The following is a 20389-nucleotide window of genomic DNA, read 5'->3' as shown; positions in this document are numbered from 1 at the left end:
AGATGGAGGTTGTAGTGAGCTGAGATCACGCCACTGCCTGAGCAACAGAGCGAGACTGTGTCTCGAAAAAAAAATAAATAAATAAATTTCTGATTTACAATTGGTTGAAAGAAGTTATTATCCGAAGACTTGGAATCTTGGTATACAACAACAAAAATTTTTTTTAATAAAAAATTTTTAAAAAGACAACCTGGAATCAATAGAAATAAGTGTCTGGGTTAAGATAAGGAGTTGTGGAGACCAAGGTTATTTTTTTTTGAGACAGAGTCTCGCTCTGTCGCCAGGCTGGAGTGCCGTGGCGCGATCTTGGCTCACTGCAACCTCCGCCTCCTGGGTTCAAGCGGTTCCCCTGCCTCAGCCTCCCAAGTAGCTGAGACTACAGGCATGTACCACCATGCCCAGCTGTTTTTGTATTTTTAGTAGAAACGGGGTTTCACCATGTTGGCCAAGATGGTCCCTATCTCTTGACCTCGTGATCCTCCCACTTTGGCCTCCCAAAGTGCTGGCATTACAGATGTGAACTGCCGCGCCCGGCCCAAGGTTCTTATTATGTAACATAGATGGTAAATGTCTAAGGCCTTAAAAAGTGCCAGACTCTTAGTTAAATCTCCCTTAGATCAGGATAAAACCTGGAAAGAGGCTGGGCGTGGTGGCTCATGCCTGTAATCCCAGCACTTTGGGAGGCCAAGGCAGGTGGATCATGAGGTCAGGAGTTCAAGACCAGCCTGGCCAAGATGATGAAACCCTGTCTCTACTAAAAATAGAAAAATTATCTGGGCACAGTGGCAGGCACCTGTAGTCCCAGCTACTTGGGAGGCTGAGGCAGGAGAATCGCTTGAACCCGGGGGGTGGATGTTGCAGCACGCTACTGCACTCCAGCCTGGGCCACAGAGTGACTCCATCTCAAAAAAAAAAAAACAAAAACAAGAAAACAAAAACCTGGAAAGGGGAGGGGATTCTCTACAGATTCTAGAGTTTCCCCACAAAAGACAGCTTTTTGGAGCTATTTAAAAAAAAATCAAAGGAATATATTTTGGGGGCAAAATACATCGATTTCTTTCAGGGCCTGCTATCTGTCAGGTGATGCTAGAGTCAGGTTGGAATTTGTTATCTTATTGCTACAAAGAGTCTGTTTTGTGTCTTAAGATCAGAATGCCTTAAGGTCTCTGTTTTAATGTTAATGCTGGTCAGTTGTGTCTGAATTCTAAAGGGAGGAAGGGGATAATAAGGCATGTCCTAAACTCCTTCCCATCACAGCCTGAATTAATTTTTCAGGTTTACTTTGGAATGCCCTTGGCTGAGAGGGAGGTCCATTCAGTCGGTTGGGGGGCTTAGAATTTTATTTTTGCCTTACAGTTTCCCAAAACGTCCAGTGAACCTCGCCTCTCCTTTAGAAGTGTCGTCCCTGGAGCCCACGAAAATGTCTGCAAGATCTGCAAGGGCCACCTTAAAGCCCGTGCCACCTTAAGCAGGCCCCACCCCTGGCCTAGCCAATGGGCTGACAGCAGCAGCAGCTGCTGCCACAGTAGCTGACTGCTCACCCTGCCATCCAGTGCTCACACCCTCTGGCCGGTGCCTGGCTATGGCCCGATTGCTCAGGTCTGCAACCTGGGGGCTGTTCCCCTGGAGGGGCTACTGCTCCCAGAAAGCAAAGGTACCGGGAGAGAAGAGAAGTCCCCTGGAGGGATGAGGTGGGGAGCGGGGAACAGGGGGTTCTGATCCCAAGTTTCCTGGGCTCTGTGACGCCCCAGCACCAAGTGACCTGACCTTGGGCGAAAGGGCACTGGGCTTACCCTGTGGCAAGTGTGGGTGTAGAGTGAGATCAGCTGAGTCCCCACTGCTGCCATGAGTGGGGCTGGGGGAGTCAAATGGATGCCCCTGGAATAAAACACACCTGTGGAAGAAGGCCCTGGAGGAAAGGACCTGGGTTCCAGGCCGGGCTCTGTCCTTAGCTTGGCCTCCATTTCTCATCTGTAAAATGGGAAGAAACACATCCCCCGCCCCGCCCCGCCCCGCCCCGCGCCGCCCCGCCCCGCCCCGCCCCCCACGAAGGGCTCCAGAAACCCCAGGCAACATAGAATGGGGAGGAGGCAGTGGAAGCTTTTCCTCCCTGTAATTCCCTTATCAAGCTCTGAGTTCCCTGTGGCTGGGGTGGTGCTTGGTTGGCCCCGGAGAAAGGAGGAAGTGAGGGACCTTTTCGGTTCGCTCAGGCTGGGCTGGCTATTGAAGGAACCCTGCTGATAGCCTTTTTGGAGAGTGAATTCTGGTTTTTTATTTGGATGGCTGGGCGCCGTGGCTCACGCCTGTAACCCCAGCACTTTGGGAGGCCGAGGCAGGTGGATCGCTTGAGCCCAGGAGTTTGAAACCATCCTGGGCAACATAGTAAGACCCTGTTTTTATTAAAAAAGAAAACATTAAAAAAATTCTGGTGGCGTTTTTTTCTGAGGGGAAACTTTGACCCCAATGGCTCTGTTTGGAAAAGAGGCATTTCTGGATAGTGGGTTTGTTTAAAGTGGGCCCACCTGGCAAGGATGTTGTCAGCGGGGCCGGCGCAGGGGAGGCTCACTCCAGCCCCCAGCCCTCCCCCCTGACACTGGGGCAGGGCTGTGGCCCCATGTCTTTCGGGGGACCCTGGCAGTGTGTTTCTCCCCTGCAGGGCGAGCTCTGCAGGGACTTCGTAGAGTCTCTGAAGGCCGTGGTGGGCGGCTCCCACGTGTCCACTGCCGCGGTGGTCCGAGAGCAGCACGGGCGCGATGAGTCGGTGCACAGGTATGGGAGGGTTCGCGGGCCCCTCCCCTGTCTTCTGGATTCAACCCCAGCTGAGAGCGAGGGTCCTGGGTTGTCTTCCTCGTCACTCATCTGTTTTGGGGTGCTCTGGCATGTTCTCTGCCCCTCACTCGCTGTAGCCTCAGGCCCTGCAGCACCTCAGGACCAGAGGGTGCCACGCCCCGCTAAATCGCTGAGGGTCTGGTTCTAGGTGCGAACCTCCTGATGCTGTGGTGTGGCCCCAGAACGTGGAGCAGGTCAGCCGGCTGGCAGCTCTGTGCTACCGCCAAGGTGTGCCCATCATCCCATTCGGCACCGGCACCGGGCTTGAGGGTGGCGTCTGTGCTGTGCAGGTACAGTGGGGCTCCCCCGCCCGCCCCGGGGATGGTCACAGCACACCTTGGCACACCTGTGGCTGCCTCCCCCGCCACACACGGCACCTTGGGTCTGCTCCCGCCCGTGGGCTGCCTGCCTCTGGGGGTCTGGTCTGGCTGCTGGGGGGACACCCGCGGGGTGTGGCCCGGGGACGTGGCCAGGTCAGAGACCCAGGTCTGCAGTGGTCTTAGCACCTGCCCCAACCAGGGCGGCGTCTGCGTTAACCTGACGCATATGGACCGAATCCTGGAGCTGAACCAGGAGGACTTCTCTGTGGTGGTGGAGCCGGGCGTCACCCGCAAAGCCCTCAATGCCCACCTGCGGGACAGCGGCCTCTGGTTTCCCGTGGGTAGGACTCGCGAACCTTTCCTGGGACCCTGAGGGCACCTTGGGAGCAGGGCTGTGTCTGGGGTTCAGGGGACCTTCCTCCCCCAGCCCGAGGGAAAGGACCTCCCGTCCCTGAGGCTGCCTTCTGTATGCCGCCCTCCAGACCCAGGCGCGGACGCCTCTCTCTGTGGCATGGCGGCCACCGGGGCGTCGGGCACTAACGCGGTCCGCTACGGCACCATGCGGGACAACGTGCTCAACCTGGAGGTGGTGCTGCCCGACGGGCGGCTGCTGCACACTGCGGGCCGAGGCCGGCATTTCCGGTGAGTGCCCTCTGCGGGGGGCCCTGGCCCTGGGCACTGCTGGGGGCTGCTCTGCAGAGACCGGGCTGTGAAAGGCACCTCCTGCCGGCCTCCTGGTTTGGCAGGCTAGGCTTCCTCAGGCTCTGATGCCCTGTCAGCTGGGTCAAAGTCGGTGGGACCAGGGTTTGCTCTCCCTGCCTGAGGCCGATTTGCTTTGTGGAACAGAAAGCACTGGGCCAGGGAATCTGGGCCCGAGGGAGGCCAGCCCAGACCTCAGTGCCTGGGGTCGGTGTCCTGGGTTCCAGCTTGGGCTTCTGGCCAGAAATCCCTCATCACACAGCCTGGTACTCACCTTGTGTGTCCCTGGGACGTAGGAAGAGTGCAGCTGGCTACAACCTCACGGGGCTCTTCGTGGGCTCCGAGGGGACCCTGGGCCTCATCACAGCCACCACCCTGCGCCTGCACCCTGCCCCTGAGGCCACAGTGGCTGCCACGTGTGCGTTCCCCAGCGTCCAGGCTGCTGTGGACAGCACTGTACACATCCTCCAGGCTGCAGTGCCCGTAGCCCGCATTGGTGAGCTGAGGACGGGGGCAGTCAGGGTGGGCTCCCTGGAAGAGGCCCCCTGGGAAGGCCAGGCCTCACCTGGCCTGCCATCTCCCTGGATCCAGAGTTCCTGGATGAAGTCATGATGGATGCCTGCAACAGGTACAGCAAGCTGAATTGCTTAGTGGCACCCACACTCTTCCTGGAGTTCCATGGCTCCCAGCAGGCACTGGAGGAGCAGCTGCAGCGCACAGGTATGCTGGGGTGTAGTGGGGCAGCAGGGTGGGCTGCCTCAGCGGTGGCTTGGTGTCAGCCCCCCTTCCCCAACTGCAGAGGAGATAGTACAGCAGAACGGAGCCTCTGACTTCTCCTGGGCCAAGGAGGCCGAGGAGCGCAGCCAGCTTTGGACGGCGCGGCACAATGCCTGGTACGCAGCCCTGGCCACGCGGCCAGGCTGCAAGGTGAGCTGGGGCTGGGGTGCAGATGGGGCCCACAGCTCAGCCCACAGCCCCTTTCCTCAACCCACCACTCTACTGCACAGAGCAGCAGGCTGAGCCTCAACAAGGGGGCTGGGCCTGGCTGAACAGGTGCTAGAACCAGGGGCTGCAGACCGCCCCACCCAGCTGTTCAGATACCGTCTACAGGGAAAGCACAGTTGTCTGCTAAGGCATCAAAAGCCCTTCCTGTGAGCCAGGTCGTGGGAACGGTGCGGTGCTCTTGGGAGCTGTAAATGGAAGGAAGGCTTCCTGGAGGAAGAGATGATAGAGAGGGGGATGTTAGCCTAACCTGGGGAAGGGGAGTCTGGGCTCCAGGCAGCTGTGCAAAGGCTCAGCAGCCTGGGGTTTGGGGGTGGGAGACACAGGGGAGTGGGAAGAGCCTCTGCCGGGAGGTGTGGCAAGCACACCTGGGCCATTGGTCTCCTGTGTTGTGTCGGGGGGAGGTGAAGGCGGAGGCCTAGAGAAGAGCAGGATTATTTCCTTGTGTGAGGCCAAGAGCTGAAGCCCAGTGCCCCCCGACCCATCCTCAGCCTTGACCACAGTGACCCCGTACCCCCAGGCAGGCAGGGGTAACTCACAGGCTTCCCTCTGACCAGGGCTACTCCACGGACGTGTGTGTGCCCATCTCCCGGCTGCCGGAGATCGTGGTGCAGACCAAGGAGGATCTGAATGCCTCAGGACTCACAGGTTCTGCCCACCCTGCTGCTGGGGAGAGGTGGGGAGGTGTCAGGGCTGATCAGAGCCTGGGGCAGCAGGAGGCATGAGGAGGGCTGGGCTGGAGAATAGTTCTGTCCTCTGGGCCCCCAGGAAGCATCGTCGGGCATGTGGGTGATGGCAACTTCCATTGCATCCTGCTGGTCAACCCTGATGACACCGAGGAACTGGGCAGGGTCAAGGCTTTTGCAGAACAGCTGGGCAGGTAGGAGCAAAGCCAGGGAGGGGAAGAGCTGAGGGCAGAGGAAAGGGAGCCCCCTGAGGATGTCTCCTTCCTGCCCCCAGGCGGGCACTGGCCCTCCACGGAACGTGCACGGGGGAGCATGGCATCGGAATGGGCAAGCGGCAGCTGCTGCGGGAGGAGGTGGGCGCCGTGGGCGTGGAGACCATGCGGCAGCTCAAGGCCGTGCTAGACCCCCAAGGCCTCATGAACCCGGGCAAAGTGCTGTGAGGGGCTCTGAGCACTTAGCTCACAAGTTTCCTGACTACGGAGCCCCTGTTCTGGAACCTTTCTTCATGCCACGGCCCCTGCAAGGGAATAGACGCTGAGACAGTCTTCCTGCCAGTGAGCCCACTGTATCTGGGCCCAAGGCCAGAGGGCCCAGAGAGAAGCCTGAGCACCGTGTTGCCCCCCTGCCCGGCCCTCTGGCTGGCCCCAGGAGCCTTTGGTTCAGTAAATGACCCAGGGTGGTTCCCAGCAAAGCTGTTTCCTCTCTGCTCCTACGCATCCTGTCCTGACTGGAAGAGACCATCTGGGTCCACTCAAGACTCTGATGACACCCCTCCCCTGAGGCCTCCCACTGCTGGGGTCCCAGGACCCTTCCCCCTTCACCTGGTGACAAGAACACTCCTTTCCTGGTATGGAACGTGAGCTCCCGTGCCATGATGATAGGTCTTCTCCTTGGGGCCTCCCCCAGTAAATCTGTAATAAACCTGAAACCCACCTGCAGCTACCTGGAAGTCAGCAGGCAGCACTTCCTCCCCTCCCCCTCTAGGGTCTCTGTCCTTTGGCCAGTGACCCCTTCGTTTTGGGGCTGTCCTCTGACTTCTTATAGCCTGGGGAGGAGGGTGGTGCTCAGGGTTTGGAAAGGAACCCAGGTCCCTGTCCCAGCTACTCCGCCTCAGACCTGAGGACCTGCCCACGGCACATGTCACTTAGGATGGGCTCCCCAGCTGGGCCTGAACTGGGCCTCTGAACACACTGAATGTGTTCCTCAGCAGCTGCCACGTCTTTAGAAACACAGATGAAACTATTTTTGCACCCACCTCTTCATGGGTTGATGTATCGTACCACCAGCTGTTTTGCCCTCAAGATCTGTCCACCCGAGGGCCTGTCCCTGTCTTGGGACCTTGGCAGTTGTTCCCCCTAAGCCCACAGGAGGGCGCCCGAAATCATGAAGCTCAGATACCACGCGGCATCTGCGGCTCAGGACTCTTCTGCCCAGGGCCTGCAGCGCTCAGCCCTGGGCAAACCTCCTCCTAGGGTCAGGTAAGGCCTGGCAGCCTGGAAGCCAAGCTAAGTCCTCCACCCACCGCAGGTCCCAGGAACCTGCAGTGCTGTCTCATCTTCCTTGTCCCTCTAGCCTTCGGTCCCTTTTGGAAAGGGGCATGTCACACCTCTTGCCCTCCCTGGCCTCCGCCCCTCTCCTCCTCCCATCAGCTGTTCAGTGCTCAGACAGGCTGCTAGGCCTTAGGCAGAGGCAGCTGCGGTGAGACGCCTCAGTCCAACTTCAGTTCTTGGAAACCCTCCTCCGTGCTAACACTGGGCTCCAGCCGACAGCAGTTACACCAACCTGAGCCTGGAGGCTACTCCTGTGTGACGTTTCTCTCCCGTGCAGCCCTGGTGGGGAGCAGAGACCGTGCCAAGGGCTGACTGGTGACAAATCTCAGCCCTCTCCCCCAAACCACCCCAGCACACGTGTGCTCATCACCGAGCCAGCCCTCTCGCCCCTCCCCTTCCAGCCAGCCAGCCAGCCACCCACCCACTCTTCCAGGCGAGAATCCTGCAGCAGCTGCACTCTCCCTCCTGGGTAGGACTCTTCTTTGATGCGCCCTCCAGTGCCTGGCAACTAGGAGGCGCTCAGCAAATGACCATTTCCCACAATCTTTTATTAAGAAAACTTCCAAACATACAGAAAAGTTGAAAGAACAAGCACACTGTTCACTGAAATACCAGCCACTGCAGATTCAACAATGAACATTTTGGCCTTATTTGCTTTGTGTATTTTGGGGGGAACCATTTGGAATTAAATTACACATTTCTTGAAGGCATTCACCTATATAATCCAGCATCTATCTCCTAAGAATGAGGACATTTTCCCATGAACCTCAGTGCCATTAAATGGCTATTAGAGGAATGGTTGGTCTTTGTGAGGGTCTCATGTCCAGGAACCTCAACAAAGTGTGCTAGGCCCTTAGCAGAGAGGGTAGAACCTGCTTGCCGGCTCCCTCACGTTCTCTCCCATCCCAGAAAGGCAGAACAGGGGCAACACAGGATTCTGGAGAGCTGTCCGGATAGAGCATCGCAAACACGAGCTCCACCTGGGAAGCACAGACAGCCCCAATCCCACCCCCACAACAAAAGCAGGCAACCTAGGTCCGAATTCAGAGGACACCGCAGCCGGCAGAGGGCTGCAGCGTGCCAGGTAGGACTGAAGTCGCTGGGGGTGGGGATGAGCACCAGCCCCTAGAGCCTGGAATAGCACCCGGCGTGGGCTACAGCCCTGCCCCACCCAACTCACAGCTGCTCGGCTCACCCGTGGCACTGCCAAAGCAGCAGGCTTACGCCGCCAAGGTGGGCACATGAAGCCTCCATTTCCAGGTCCAGGGGTCAGGCAAGGAGATCTCCGTCAGGGCTGGGCCCTGCCTCGCCAGCTTTGCTGGTGGAATTAAATATAGCACAGGGAGACACAGTTGCCAGGCAGAAGCAGGAGGTGCTGTGAATAGAACAGTGCCCTTTGTGGTGACAAAGCTATGGGGAGCCTGCTGTGCATGTGCCAGGACCTGCAGGGCAGCTGCCCTGGCCCCCACAGGGACCTCTGAGCTGCATGGTTTCGTCCCCGCTTCACATGTGAAAAATCTGAAGTTCAGATGAAGTCGTTTCCCCAAGATTATTCTGCCAAGTAGGAGAGCCTGAATGCACAGTCTAGAGCCCACGTTCCTGCCGCCGACTCACAATAGCCCCAAGGTCTTCACCCCAGACGGGTCCCGCGCTGAGGCCCAGGCTCTGAACCACCGAGTCTTCTTTAGAGTTTCTCCGCTGGCCCTGGCTCACGTTTGCCCACTGGCCTGTTGTGAACGCCCTTGCACAGAGTAGGTGCTTCTGGAAGCATCTGATGGAGGGTGACTGCGGAGCCAGGGGCTGTGGCAGCAGGGGGATGGTCCAGCACATCAGGCGGGCCTGAGAAGGGTCAGAGCAGAGAGGTGGTGGAGTCGTCTCCCTCCAGAGCTTTCCTTCGCTGGCTCTGCAGGAGGCTCTGGAATGCTGCTCCGGGAGCTCGCTGGGCACGGGGACACAGGCCAGGCCTGCACTGCTGCTCCCTGCCCCGAGCTGCCCGCCCAGCCCGCATTTTGCCAACTTTTGTGAGCCTGAGCAGTTGGTTCTGGTTCAAGGGCTCTGAGCTGGCACAGCCCCAAACCAGGGCCTCTTCCTGGGCCTCAATGAAGCATGCCCGTGAGTCAGCACTGAGACGCAAACTGAACAACAGGCAGGGCGAGTGGAACGTGGGATGGGGAGCAAAGGCTGGAAGGAGGGGGACTGGGCCCACACCTGGAAGAACCCACATCCTTGCAGCCTCCGGTGGCTGCAACATCTTGGCCCCTGCAGAGCTTTTCAGAGGTCCGGCACAATGACTCCACAGAGGAGGGCTGACTGGTTCCATGATGCTTAAGAGGTTAGGAAGCTTGTAGGAGGCACGCCTGACTTGCCACTCTCCCTCCACCCAGGCCTGACTGTCTGAGGACCAATTCACACACCTGGAGCCCCGAGTAGCAGCCTGAAGGAATGCTAAGGAGGTAGGTGAGGGAGTGGGGGGCAGGCCCTTGCCCCCATTTCTTGATTGTATAACAACACTTCATTAAAATAAAATCACACAGTGCCATCTTTTATTAGACATTTTAATACCATATCAAAACACCTTGACTAATGAAGAAAGCTTTTCTCCCAAGCTTTGAACATTTTTTTAAACATTTTATAAGTTTTTTTTGTATTTTAATATATAAATACAGAAACCTATCTTGCATGGGCTGATGCCACGTGTGAACATCAAATGGCTAAAATGTTCTCAAACATAGTGCCTGAAAACAGGGGTAGCTGTACATATTTCTTAGTAAGTCTTTTTTTGTTTAAGTTTTCTGGAAAAAAAAAATCCACGAGGGCCTAAGAATAATGTTCAGGCATTTTTGCAGGACACTTGTGATTGTTAAATCCTCTGAACTGACCGGAACCAGGAGGAAAAAAGGGAAAAGAGATGGGATCAGTAGGAACAAAGTTCTCAATGGGTTGTTTTTTGGCAATGAAGTCAAGATATTAGGGTCTCAAGGGGAGAAAAGAGCAAAAAACCAGCCAGAAAAAGAGAGGAAAAAAAACAAACAAACCCAAAGTAGAGAAGTTGGTGGTGGAGAGGGCCAGTTGGGGCAGGGGAAGAGACTGTGTGTTCGCCCGCCGTCAGAAGGCTGGCAGCAAGGGCTTAGCTGTGTTCGTCTGTCACTGAGTGGGTTATGGCTGGGCAGCAAACAGCAAGCTGTAAACATCACGAGGGAAAACACCAGTCGACACTAGACTTTTTTTATATAATTTTTTTTTTGTAAACACTTTAAAGACAGACCCACAATGCCTTTCAAAGATGAAAAAGAAAATGCCCTTTCCCTCCTGGGCTGAGGGGTGAGGGGAAGGATAGCAGTTGATTCATTCTTCTCTCAAACTTGCTCTCATCCAATTTGGTGTCCTCAGGGAGGAAGGGAGAACCATGATCTGGAAGTCAGTGCAGAAGGGGTGCCCTGTTCCCGCTGGTGTCCCAAGCTCAGCTCTGCCCCAGGGTCCGGTGAGCCTCCTCCCTGGAGCAGGGGCTCTCTGTCCCTGTGTGGACCGTAAGAAATAAGTCGTGCTCCATCGGGCTGGCTGCTCATCCCAGGGCAGCTGCATCCCGAGAGGGCAGGCGGGGCTGGGGCGTCTACACAGGACCCCAGAAGCCAAACAGCACACGGGGAATTTGCAGCCATGTGCCTGGGCGGGTTCTACTCCCCTGCCTCGCTCTCCCCCTGGCTCTTTCTTCTCCCCTTGTCATCAGTTTTTGAGGTGGAGGTAAAAAGAGCAAATGTCCCTGATTTGTCTGACATCATCAGCTGTTCTGTTCTGGGAGTTTACTTGGAATAAATAAAATAAACCTAACAAAAGAAAACAAAAACAAGAGAGAGAGAAAGGGAGGGGGGAAGAAAAGAGGCCCCAAAACCTTTGGCTGTGAGATGGAGTTGGGCTTTTGGTTTTTATGGGGGTTTTGTCTACTTGTTTGCCAGAAAAAGGAAAATGCCAGCCCAGAACTTGGAAGGGACAGGTGAGATGGGGGTCAGGGGTGGATGGTTGGCAGCAAGCGGGGTACCCCTGGGGGAGAAATGGGGAGGCCAGACCCAGCAGTAAGCCAGGGGGATGTGTGGAGTCAGCACCCAGTGCTGTGGGATGGAGGGATCGAGTCTGGCCTGGAGGCCTCAGATTCATCTGGAAGCGGCATGGGAAGAAGCAGTGGTCAAATGATCGCTGACCAGCACTTTGCAGGGAACAATGCACTGCCCATGGCTGTTTAGTAAGTGCAATGTCCTTATGGCAACAGGGAGTGAGATTATCCCCGTTACGAGAGAAGAGGCGGAGACTCAGAGGTGAGCGAGGATGAGGCCAAGCCAGGCACAAACCCAGCGCTCAGGCTCCTTTTCCTGCCAGTGCACATTCCCAGGGGATATTCCTGAACTTTCTTTAGTAATGTAGATTGTACTGGTCTCTTCCCCAACTGATCCTAACTCTTCTGAGCCTGTTCTTCATAACTGTCCATGTTGGTTTGTATCTCTTGTCCTTCCCAGGGAAAATCATTTCCGGATGACTAACTGCTCACTGATAAGGTGCTCCTTCCCTCTGCTCCTGCTTTCTTCTCAGTGGCATAAGGGCAGCCCAGCTCCCTAAACTGCAGGCCCCCAAAGTGACCTGACCCCAAGCCTTGAGCCTGGAGCACCCCCAAACGCGGGCTCACCTTTGAGAGGAGTCAGCAAGCAAGCCCGCAGGTCAGTCCGCAGGGTGTTCCGGACAAGATCTGTTCACTTCAAACCACGAGTCTATGCAGCTGGGGGGAGGGGGCCGCAAGGGAAACCACGTTACCTGCTGCCCAGGCTGCTTTGAAGGGGCTCTTTCAAAGGGCCAGATTCCTGAGCAGGAGCTTCCTAAGTCTCTTCTGAAAGGACCGCAGGGAAACACAGTCATGTTCCCAAATATCACTACTATCTGAAGCAGGAAGAAGGGCGAACACCAAGACTAGTCTGGCCCAGCTGGAGGCAGCAGTGGTGGGTACCGGCTCAGGGGGATCTGGTGCTGCAGGAAGGGGCAGAGTGGCCTTCAGAAGGACCAAAGCTTTCTGTGCACAGAGCCCAGGAGGATGGCAGCAGCCACCATTGAGAAGGTGAGAGTGGTGGACCCCTCAGGGCAGCTAGTCAGCTGTCACCAAGACTCCAAGGGCAGGGAAGTGGGAACAATGGCATGGCAGGAGGGCCACGGCTCTGGGTGCCACGGTCCTGAAAGAGCTCCTTTCTGGGTCAAAAGAACAGCTGTGAGGCTCCCTCCCAGTGGGTGACCTCTTAGGAGAGCCCCCAAGCTCTACCCTGCTCAGCCATGATCAGCTGATCAGCAGCATCTAGTCCTTCCTGCAAGAGGCGGGAGGGGAGCCAGACAGTGAAGCCCTGCTCTCCAGTGTTTACAGAGAAAGGCTCTCTGCATCAAAGAGAGAACAGAGATTGCCCCAAGACAGCTTCCTGATTTGTAAACCAACATCTGGGCATTTTCAAAGACAGGAACCAGACAGATAATTTGCATAATTCTCCCCGAGAGCCAAAGATTTCCTTTTCTGGTTCTGGTTAGTGCCTCCCTGGGACACAAGCAAGGCTCCGTGCTGGGAGCTAGACCAAGAATCTCTCCCAGGCCAGCCTTGAGCCTCCTCTGCACCAGCCACACTGCGTGCCATGCCCGGTTGTCACCCTATGCAGCAGTGGCCCTGAGAGTCAGGGTTTGAAAGGCCTGAGTGTCAGGAAGAAGCTCTGGGCTCGAGGATTCAGCAGGTGCTTGCCACAGGCAGCACAGTGTCCTGTCTTGGGCAAGAGGGTGCCTTCCTTCCAGCTGGAAACAAGGACGAGGCTCACACTGGAGTCCGAAGGCATATCTGGGCCCTGCTACTTTTAACTGCGCCCAGTGCTGTGGCCCCACAGGAAATGGCTCTTCCCGCCTCCTGGCCCTCTAGGGAGAAGGCCAGTGCAAAGCAGTGGGTACACGCTCCGCCTGGCCTTCCTCGCACAGATTGACGTTCTCCCCCTGTGCAGCAGAGGGGCCCGTAGAGGAAGAAGAGGCAGGGAGACAGACGGAGAACCAACCTTCCCGGTGGGATTCTAAGCTCCTCCAACCTGTGAGGCTCTACGGGTCTCCCCATCAGCTCCTACCACCTGAGCCCTCAAACCAGAGCACACCTCTGGCAACTCAACTCTGCCCTGCGCTTGGGATGCTCACACCTTCCCGCCAGCACAGTGGACACCTGTCTGACGGCCTCTGCCCTTACCCACTTGGAGCCAGAGGTCGGGGGAGAGGTCATCCCATAACCAAAGGAGAGAGAATGGCTGGAGATGGGGGTCCGCCCCTCTGGGAGGTCGTGTGCACTGAGCTACCTTGCCAACCCCTCCTACCTTTTGTGATAGATGCACAGGCAGGGCAGCCTGGCTATCGTGTCCCCCTGCAGCAGCTCCTCCAGGCAGATCACACACTCACCCGCGTCTTTAGTCAGCACATCATCTGCAAGGGGGACAGGGCAGAGTGCAAGAGGGTTAGTCACCAGTGGACAGGTGGCACGGGGCAAGCAAGGGCCTAGGAACTAGGGGACTGCTTAGCTGCCCCAAGCTGTGCCCAGCTCTGCAGGGGACACAGAACCCCAAGAGGGACCTTGACCTTAAGACTTTCACCGTGGAGATAATGCGTGGACATCACATGTTAATTACCCAAAGACAAAATGGGATTAATCCCAACATGTGATTAACCAAAAGCCTAGGTGACAGCGGACGAAAAAGGCTTGGAGAAGGGTAGACAGGAAGCAGGGGCAGCATGAGGCAAGCTGTTTCCCTCCACAGATGCTTTCCTAAATACACACGTAGCTCGTGCGCTGATGTCTGGTTTGGAAAAATATGGTAATGGGGAGAGTGGTAGGAGGCAAGGATGAGAGGAAGAAACAGGTCCCCAAGAAAAACCTTGTGCACGGAGGTTCACAGCAGCATTGTTCACAAGAGCCCAAAGGTGGAAACAACCCAGTGTCTACAAACTGCGCAACGGATAAACAAAAGATGATGTCTCCACATGATGGAATATTACTCAGCCAAGAAAAGGAAGAACCACCACACGCTATAACATGGATAAACGTCAAAAATATTACACAAAGTAAAAGAAGCCACCTATTGTATGAACCCATTTATATGAAATGTCCAGAATAGATACATCCATAGAGAGGGAAAGGAGATCAGGACTGGGGACAGGGGGAAATGGGGAGTGACTGCTTAATGGGTAGGGGGTTTTCTTCCCCCCCACACCCCACTTTTATTTGAGATGGAGTCTCACTCTGTCGCCCAGACTGGAGTGCAGTAGCATTATCTCGGCTCACTGCAACCCCCATCTCCTGGGTTCAAGTGATTCTCCTGTCTCAGCCTCCTGAGTAGCTGGGATTACAGGCGCCCACCACCACACCTGGCTAGTTTTTGTATTTTTAGTAGAGACGGGGTTTCACCACGTTGGCCAGGCTGGTCTCGAACTCCTGACCTCGTGATCCGCCCACCTTGGCCTCCCAAAGTGCTGGGATTACAGGCGTGAGCCACCACGCCCGACCCATTTTTCCCCTTTTAAAAACTTTATTTTATTGTGGTAAGACTAACATATGCTCTATCCTCTTAACAAATCTTCAAGTGTACAATACAGTATTGTCAACTGTAGGCACTATGTTGTATGGCAGATGTCTAGAACTTACTCATCATGCATAACTAAAATGTTATACCCATTAATCCACCACTGCCCTTCCCCCCGCCCAGCCTCTGGCCGCCACTAGTCTACTCTCTGCTTCTATGAGTTTGAGTATTTTAGCAACCTCATGTAAGTGGAATCACACCAGAGGTTTTCTTTTGGGGCGATGAAGTGTTTAGAACCAGATAAAGATGGGGGTTGTGAATGTCCTAAATGCTATTAAATTGCACATATAAAAATGGTTTATTTTACAGTGAATTTCTTCTCAATGTTTAAAAAGAAAGAAACAAAAATGACCCCGCTCACCATCCCAAAAAGAAGGAACGGAAGGAAGCTACTTGCACCCATGGGAACCCAGTGGTTTTTATTAAGTCCTGTGACATTCTGTGTGCCAGCGACAGTGAATAGCCATGATCTCGGGATTCCAGCAGCTCACAGACTAGCAGGGATGCCGAACAAGGAAACCAAAAGGCACAGCATGAGGACTTCCAGGACATCTTCTCACGCGCAGGACCAGGGCCAAGGGTATGGGGAAAGAGACCTCATCAGGGTGAGGGCTGATCCAGGAAGGCTTTGGAGAAGGTTGAGGATGGATGAAGCTGGGGTGGGGACGGGGGATTCTGGGCACAGGGAACAGCCTTGTGTTCTGCTGTGGTGTCTGGGGCCGACAATAAGGAGTGCGCAGCAGCCCTGGGTGTGCAGATGAGGGCAGCAGGGCACACAGCAGGTGCCTGCACTAAGGGAGGGTGCCCAGGAGGAAAGCATGAGAAGGAAGGGACGGATCCTGAGTTGGGTGGGAGGAGGCCCGGCCAGCTGATGGAGACCTCCAGGAGGCTGCTGAAGCCTAGAGCTGAGGTTTGGAACAGAGACATGGGTGCCAGGCATGGATGTGGGATTAAGAGGCAGTCCAGGGAGAAAGTTCAGGCCAAAATCCAAAGAAGGCAGAAGACAAACCCAGGCTGACATGAATATTTGAAGGGCAGGTGAAAAGAGGCGACGTGAACAAAAGGCGACCCAGAAGTTCTCCAAGCCACAGGGGAAATATCAGGAGAGCAGTGTCTCAGCTGTGAAGGCAGAGCTTGTGGCAGGATCCCTTCTCCGTTACTAAAGGAGCTTAACTGTCCCGAACACTGCCAATGACAAACACATGTGCGTGTTTTCCTTTGAGCCTCACCATCTTCCAAGCTGGGCAGGGCACCCGGTGTTATTCTCATTTTGCGAATGAGGATCCGGAAGCCCAAGGAAGTCACACACCTCATAAGAGGGCTTGCGGGTTGTGGGGCTGGGACTGGGACCCTCTGCTTAAGAGGTCTTCCCATTGCTGTTTCTTTGTGTTCTCTTATTATTTTGGTGGAAAGGCAAACACCTGGGGCCCATAAAATGAAGATTCTTCAGGGCCCAGAAGGCTATGGCTTCCACTCCTCAAAGCCCCCTACCAGGAACCCCAAGGAAAAAGCATAAAATGGAACCGATTCGATCCTTAAGTCCCCAGGCACATGAGTTGCAAGAGAAGTCACTCTCAGCTTCCTGGCCACCAGGACAACTTGTGGCCCTTTTCTGTCTGGAACATCTGGCTAGCACGAGGACCCACCTGAAAGGGTGACACAAACTGAGAAGGGAGATGGCACAGAGTCTGCTGCTGGAGTGTCTGTCCCCTCAGACTCCAAACATGGCAAGTAGTGGATGAACACATGGGCGTGATCCCCTGCTTGAAAGCACTAGCTACCATACATATTCAAATGCATGTGTAGGCACAGATCAAAGTCTGGAAGGATGCACACAGTTTCACAGTGGTAGAGGAAAGGAGGACTTGGAGAAAAATCCTTTTATGTATTTCTGTAGCGTTCGAATGTGCACTACTTTAGTTAAAAACCCTGACAGGGAAGCATACTGGTGTTTGCATTTTACTATGAAATGCATCAGAAGGATAAGATGGGTTGGTGGATGGATAAACGGGTCTAGTACACTGCAGACTCCAGATGGTGCATGTGGTGTGTAATAGGGGTGTTCTTTTTTTTTTTTTTTTTTTTTTTTTTGACATGGAGTCTCGCTGTATCGCCAGGCTGGAGTGCAGTGGCGCGATCTCAGCTCACTGCAACCTCCGCCTCAAGAGTTTCTCCTGCCTCAGCCTCCTGAGTAGCTGGGACTACAGGTGCATGCCACCACACCCGGCTAATTTTTGTGTTTTTAGTAGAGACGGGGTCTCATCATGTTGGCCAGGATGGTCTTGATCTCTTGACCTCGTGATCCACCTACCTCGGCCTCCCAAAGTGCTGAGATTACAGGCGTGAGCCACCGCGCCCGGCAATAGGGGTGTTCTCTATACAACGCTTTCAGCTTTGCCGTACACTGGGTGCAGTGGCTCACGCCTGTAATTCCAGCATTCTGGGAGGCTGAGGCAGGTGAATCATTTGAACCTGGGAGGCAGAGATTACAGTGAGCCAAGATTGTGCCACTGCACTCCAGCCTGGGTGACAGAATGAGACTCTGTCTCAAAAAAACATAAAAACTTTGCTGTGTGTTTGACATTTTTCATAATAAAACAGAGGGAAAAACCTCAACAGAGATGAGAGGAAAAACAGCATAGCTTAGTGAGGGCAGAGTCGTCCTGCAGACATTCTTGGACCTGTATTCCCCACTCTCTTTGTCTTGGACACCTCATCTATGACATGAGCGTATGGGCTACAGCCCTTAGTTTCCTTCCCCTCCATACTTAAGGAGGATTTCCTGGGAACACGGCTATTACTGATTCCTAAGTAGTTTATCTTTGCGTTTTCTCCTACTGATTGGTAACTCAGCTGTGAGCCCAAGGGACTGGTTAGAATTCTCTGGGTCCCATACAGCTTCCCACACCAGGTGTGTTGTCTCCCCATCTGTGTCAGCTCCAGGAGGGCACATGTGGTCACCCTCATCGCCCCCCAGGAGGTGATGGATTCAGGGAAAGGAGAGGCAGGTATGAGGATAAGGCTTAGGCGCTTTATAACAAGACTGGACTTGACTCTTTGCACCGAACCTCACTAGGGGAAAGGGAAGGGGAAGGGGAAGGGGGCGCGAGGGCGATTCTTCTTGTCCTGGGGCGGAAGGCCTGTGCACTAAAGGACTCAGACTTGAGCACAGGAAGGTTAGAGGCAGCTTTTCCTCACCACTCCACAAGGCAGTTTTATTCACAGTGCAGCGTTGTGCCTTTACCAGCCGGCCTGAGTCTGCCGCACTGGTGGGAAGAACTAAAATGTGCAGGCACCCCATCCAGGCTGGCACATGGCAGGGAGCACATTTCACTGGGACCAAGAGCCACTGGCTGCAAAAGGCCACCTGGAGGTTCCTGGCAATAGGAAGGAGTCAGGGGTTTTGACTCAGACAGCATGGGGAAGCCAGCAGTGCCCACACAGAGCCCAGTGCCCAGGGAGCAGCATTCTTCCACGGCAGGAGGCAGGAAGCACACAAACCCAGCAAGAGGTTGGAGTGGGCTGAGTACAACTCCCTGTCCCCACCCCTGGGGCTGTGGGAGTTAGTGGCCTCCGGATGTCCCTGAGAGCCTAGCAGGGAAGTGGAAATGGCTGAAGCTGATGCTTGCCTATCAACTGGTTCCTACAAGACTTCCAGAAGCATCTGATGGGAACCTGCTGCCTGCAGTCAGAGAAAAGCCATGGCGGGGGCCTCGCAGCACAAAACCCAGGCTCCTGGCCCACACAAACTGAGACTCTGCTGCAGATGGACTCAAATGTCCGCTGGTATCTCCAGGCCCCTAGAGAAGAGGTTCAACAAATGCCGCCGGATAAGAACACAGGAACAAAGCCAAACTTTCTGCCATCTGGGTTCTGCCGTTTTCTTACTACCTCTCAAGCACCTCCCAAGTTTCCTGACACCACTGTACAAAGCCAGCCAATGTCACTGCCCAGGGGAGAGCTTGGAAGTGTGTTTGGCCTGGCTGGGGATGGTGTCAGTGCCTGTCCCTCTAACCAGACCAGGGAACCAAACCAGAATGGTGGGCACGGCCCTGGAGCCGAAACAGGAGGGAGGGATGATGCCTGTGATGGGCTGAGGGTGGGAGGCAGTGGCATCTCCTGCTCCCTCCCTGGGATCCAGGCACGGTGCTTCTGACAGCTGCTATTTGTCAAAGCAAAGATACCTAGGAGGAGGAGCAAAAGAGCCTTATTTCTCTGAGCCAGCTATATGCAGGTAACTCCTCAGACACACACACCATGACCTCTAAAGCCCCTGTGGGGATCTCCGGATAAGCTCATGCAGCTTCTAAGTGGTGATGACTCCCAAGCCCGTTTCTGCCACCCAGCGACCTGGCCCCTTTTCCTTAAAAGACCAGGCCATAAGGGTGTCTTCCCTCGGGGCTAGAAAACACCACCCATCTCACAGGCACTTTGCATCTCCCCCTTTCTGTGAAGTGTGTGCAGGGGACCCAAGGTGGATGGAGGAACCTGGTCACTGAGTGAACAGACCAGACAGGAGAGACACACACCTGCCCTCCACCATGCCAGGCTCGAGTATTCTGCAGAGAGTTCTGGCAACACATCCTCAAGAGACCCTGGAGCTGCTAGAAATATGGAGGGGTGGGGAGGCTCACACAGCTGCAGACACAGATCTGCACCTGGCTAGGAAGGAAAGCCCGTGCAGCTCCGAGGCAGCAGCTGAGCACAGGAACATACCTCTCCATCTCCACTTGTGCCTGGTGGCCATTAAGGGCCCAGAGAGAAGGAAGGTGGGAGTCAGAGGGGAAACCCCTAGCAAATGACACAGAGGCTCAGGTTCCACCCCCTGACCTCATTTCCAGCCTAGGTGCGGTGGAGTGCCTGGTCCTGCTGCCTCTTCAGCATGCAGAGCTGCTGGCCCAGTCTGCCAGGGACAGGACAGGGCAGTGCCACCCATGCCAGGCCTTGTCAGCTCCCCTTTTGGGAAATCTGGGGGGCTGTGCTCTTCAGGCAACAGGGTGACCTTGAGCAGAGAGCGTAGCCCACCAGCAGCGGCCCATCCAACTGCCCAGGCCTTTGAAGTGCAATGCAATTGTTTTGGTGAGCTGGGCCACCCGCAATGAGGATAGTGGGGGCAGCCAACTAAAGCTCAAGCCTGGAGCGCTTCATACTTTCCTACTGAGGCCACTACAGCTCCCTCCCACAGTCCTCTTTCTTGTAGCCACCTGTTTCTGGTTTCCCCACTTGTGTTAGGGCCCTGAAGGCCTCCCCTCATCGCTTTCGCTCCTCATGCACCCAGCAGTGGCCAGTCTGGCAGTCAGTGCAGCCGGTCAGCAACAGCTGGACACCTTGGGTGAGCGATCACCTGCCCCTTCCCGCCCTCCTGTAGGAGGAGTAACAGGACAGACACCTCCGCAGTCTGACTCCAGCCTATCCAGCCTGACTACAGCCCGTCCAGCCTGACTCTAGCCCATCCAGCATCTAACAATGGCTCCAGGCAATGCCCCAAGCAAGGCTGGGCAAACTCCTCGGCCAGCACCCGGTTTCCCCTGGCAGGGAAAGGGTAGGGTGCCTTCATTCTGACCACAGGGTCTCTGAGAGGAGGAGACATGGGACAAAGAAGTGCCTGCAGGCACAGGGCAGGCTATAGCAGGAGCCATTTCTGCTTTTCCAGGAAGCCAGGTCCTCTCACATTTTTA

At 55.3% G+C, this 20389-nt stretch overlaps 2 protein-coding genes across 5 annotated transcripts in view; one reads left to right on the top strand and one right to left on the bottom strand.

Moving 5' to 3' along the window:
- Positions 1-1522: 1522 nt before the first annotated feature.
- Positions 1523-6464, top strand: LDHD (lactate dehydrogenase D). Of its 3 annotated transcripts, none has more exons than XM_002826643.6 (11): positions 1523-1654; positions 2657-2769; positions 2978-3119; positions 3349-3490; positions 3632-3791; positions 4145-4344; positions 4440-4568; positions 4648-4775; positions 5408-5498; positions 5619-5730; positions 5811-6464. In XM_002826643.6, exons 1-11 carry the CDS (start codon positions 1583-1585, stop codon positions 5974-5976), a joined length of 1455 nt encoding a protein of 484 aa, XP_002826689.1. In that variant the 5' UTR covers positions 1523-1582; the 3' UTR covers positions 5977-6464. The 3 variants fall into 3 exon arrangements, with proteins under 3 accessions (XP_002826689.1, XP_054390116.1, XP_054390115.1); XM_054534141.2 differs by having other exon boundaries at positions 1557-1654; positions 4076-4344; XM_054534140.2 differs by lacking the exon at positions 1523-1654 and having other exon boundaries at positions 2627-2769; positions 2978-3490.
- Positions 6465-8811: 2347 nt separating this feature from the next.
- The window catches only part of ZNRF1 (zinc and ring finger 1), a 110634-nt gene continuing 99056 nt past the window's right edge, over positions 8812-20389 (bottom strand). Inside the window, exons 3-5 of one of the 2 annotated variants that reach the window (XM_054534142.2) lie at positions 13452-13557; positions 11762-11851; positions 8812-8925 (exon numbers count right to left, since the gene is read on the bottom strand). In XM_054534142.2, coding sequence (XP_054390117.1) covers positions 11794-11851; positions 13452-13557 — 164 coding nt within the window. In that variant the 3' untranslated portion in view covers positions 8812-8925; positions 11762-11793. Of the gene's footprint in view, positions 8926-9607; positions 10603-11761; positions 11852-13451; positions 13558-20389 lie in introns of those variants that run through there. The other variant, XM_002826642.6, reaches the window with a different exon arrangement.

The sequence above is a fragment of the Pongo abelii genome, chromosome 18, assembly GCF_028885655.2.
Source record: "Pongo abelii isolate AG06213 chromosome 18, NHGRI_mPonAbe1-v2.0_pri, whole genome shotgun sequence".
Lineage (NCBI taxonomy): Eukaryota > Metazoa > Chordata > Mammalia > Primates > Hominidae > Pongo > Pongo abelii.
Note: the sequence above shows the minus strand (reverse complement) of the source record. Positions and strands in the feature narration are given on the sequence as shown.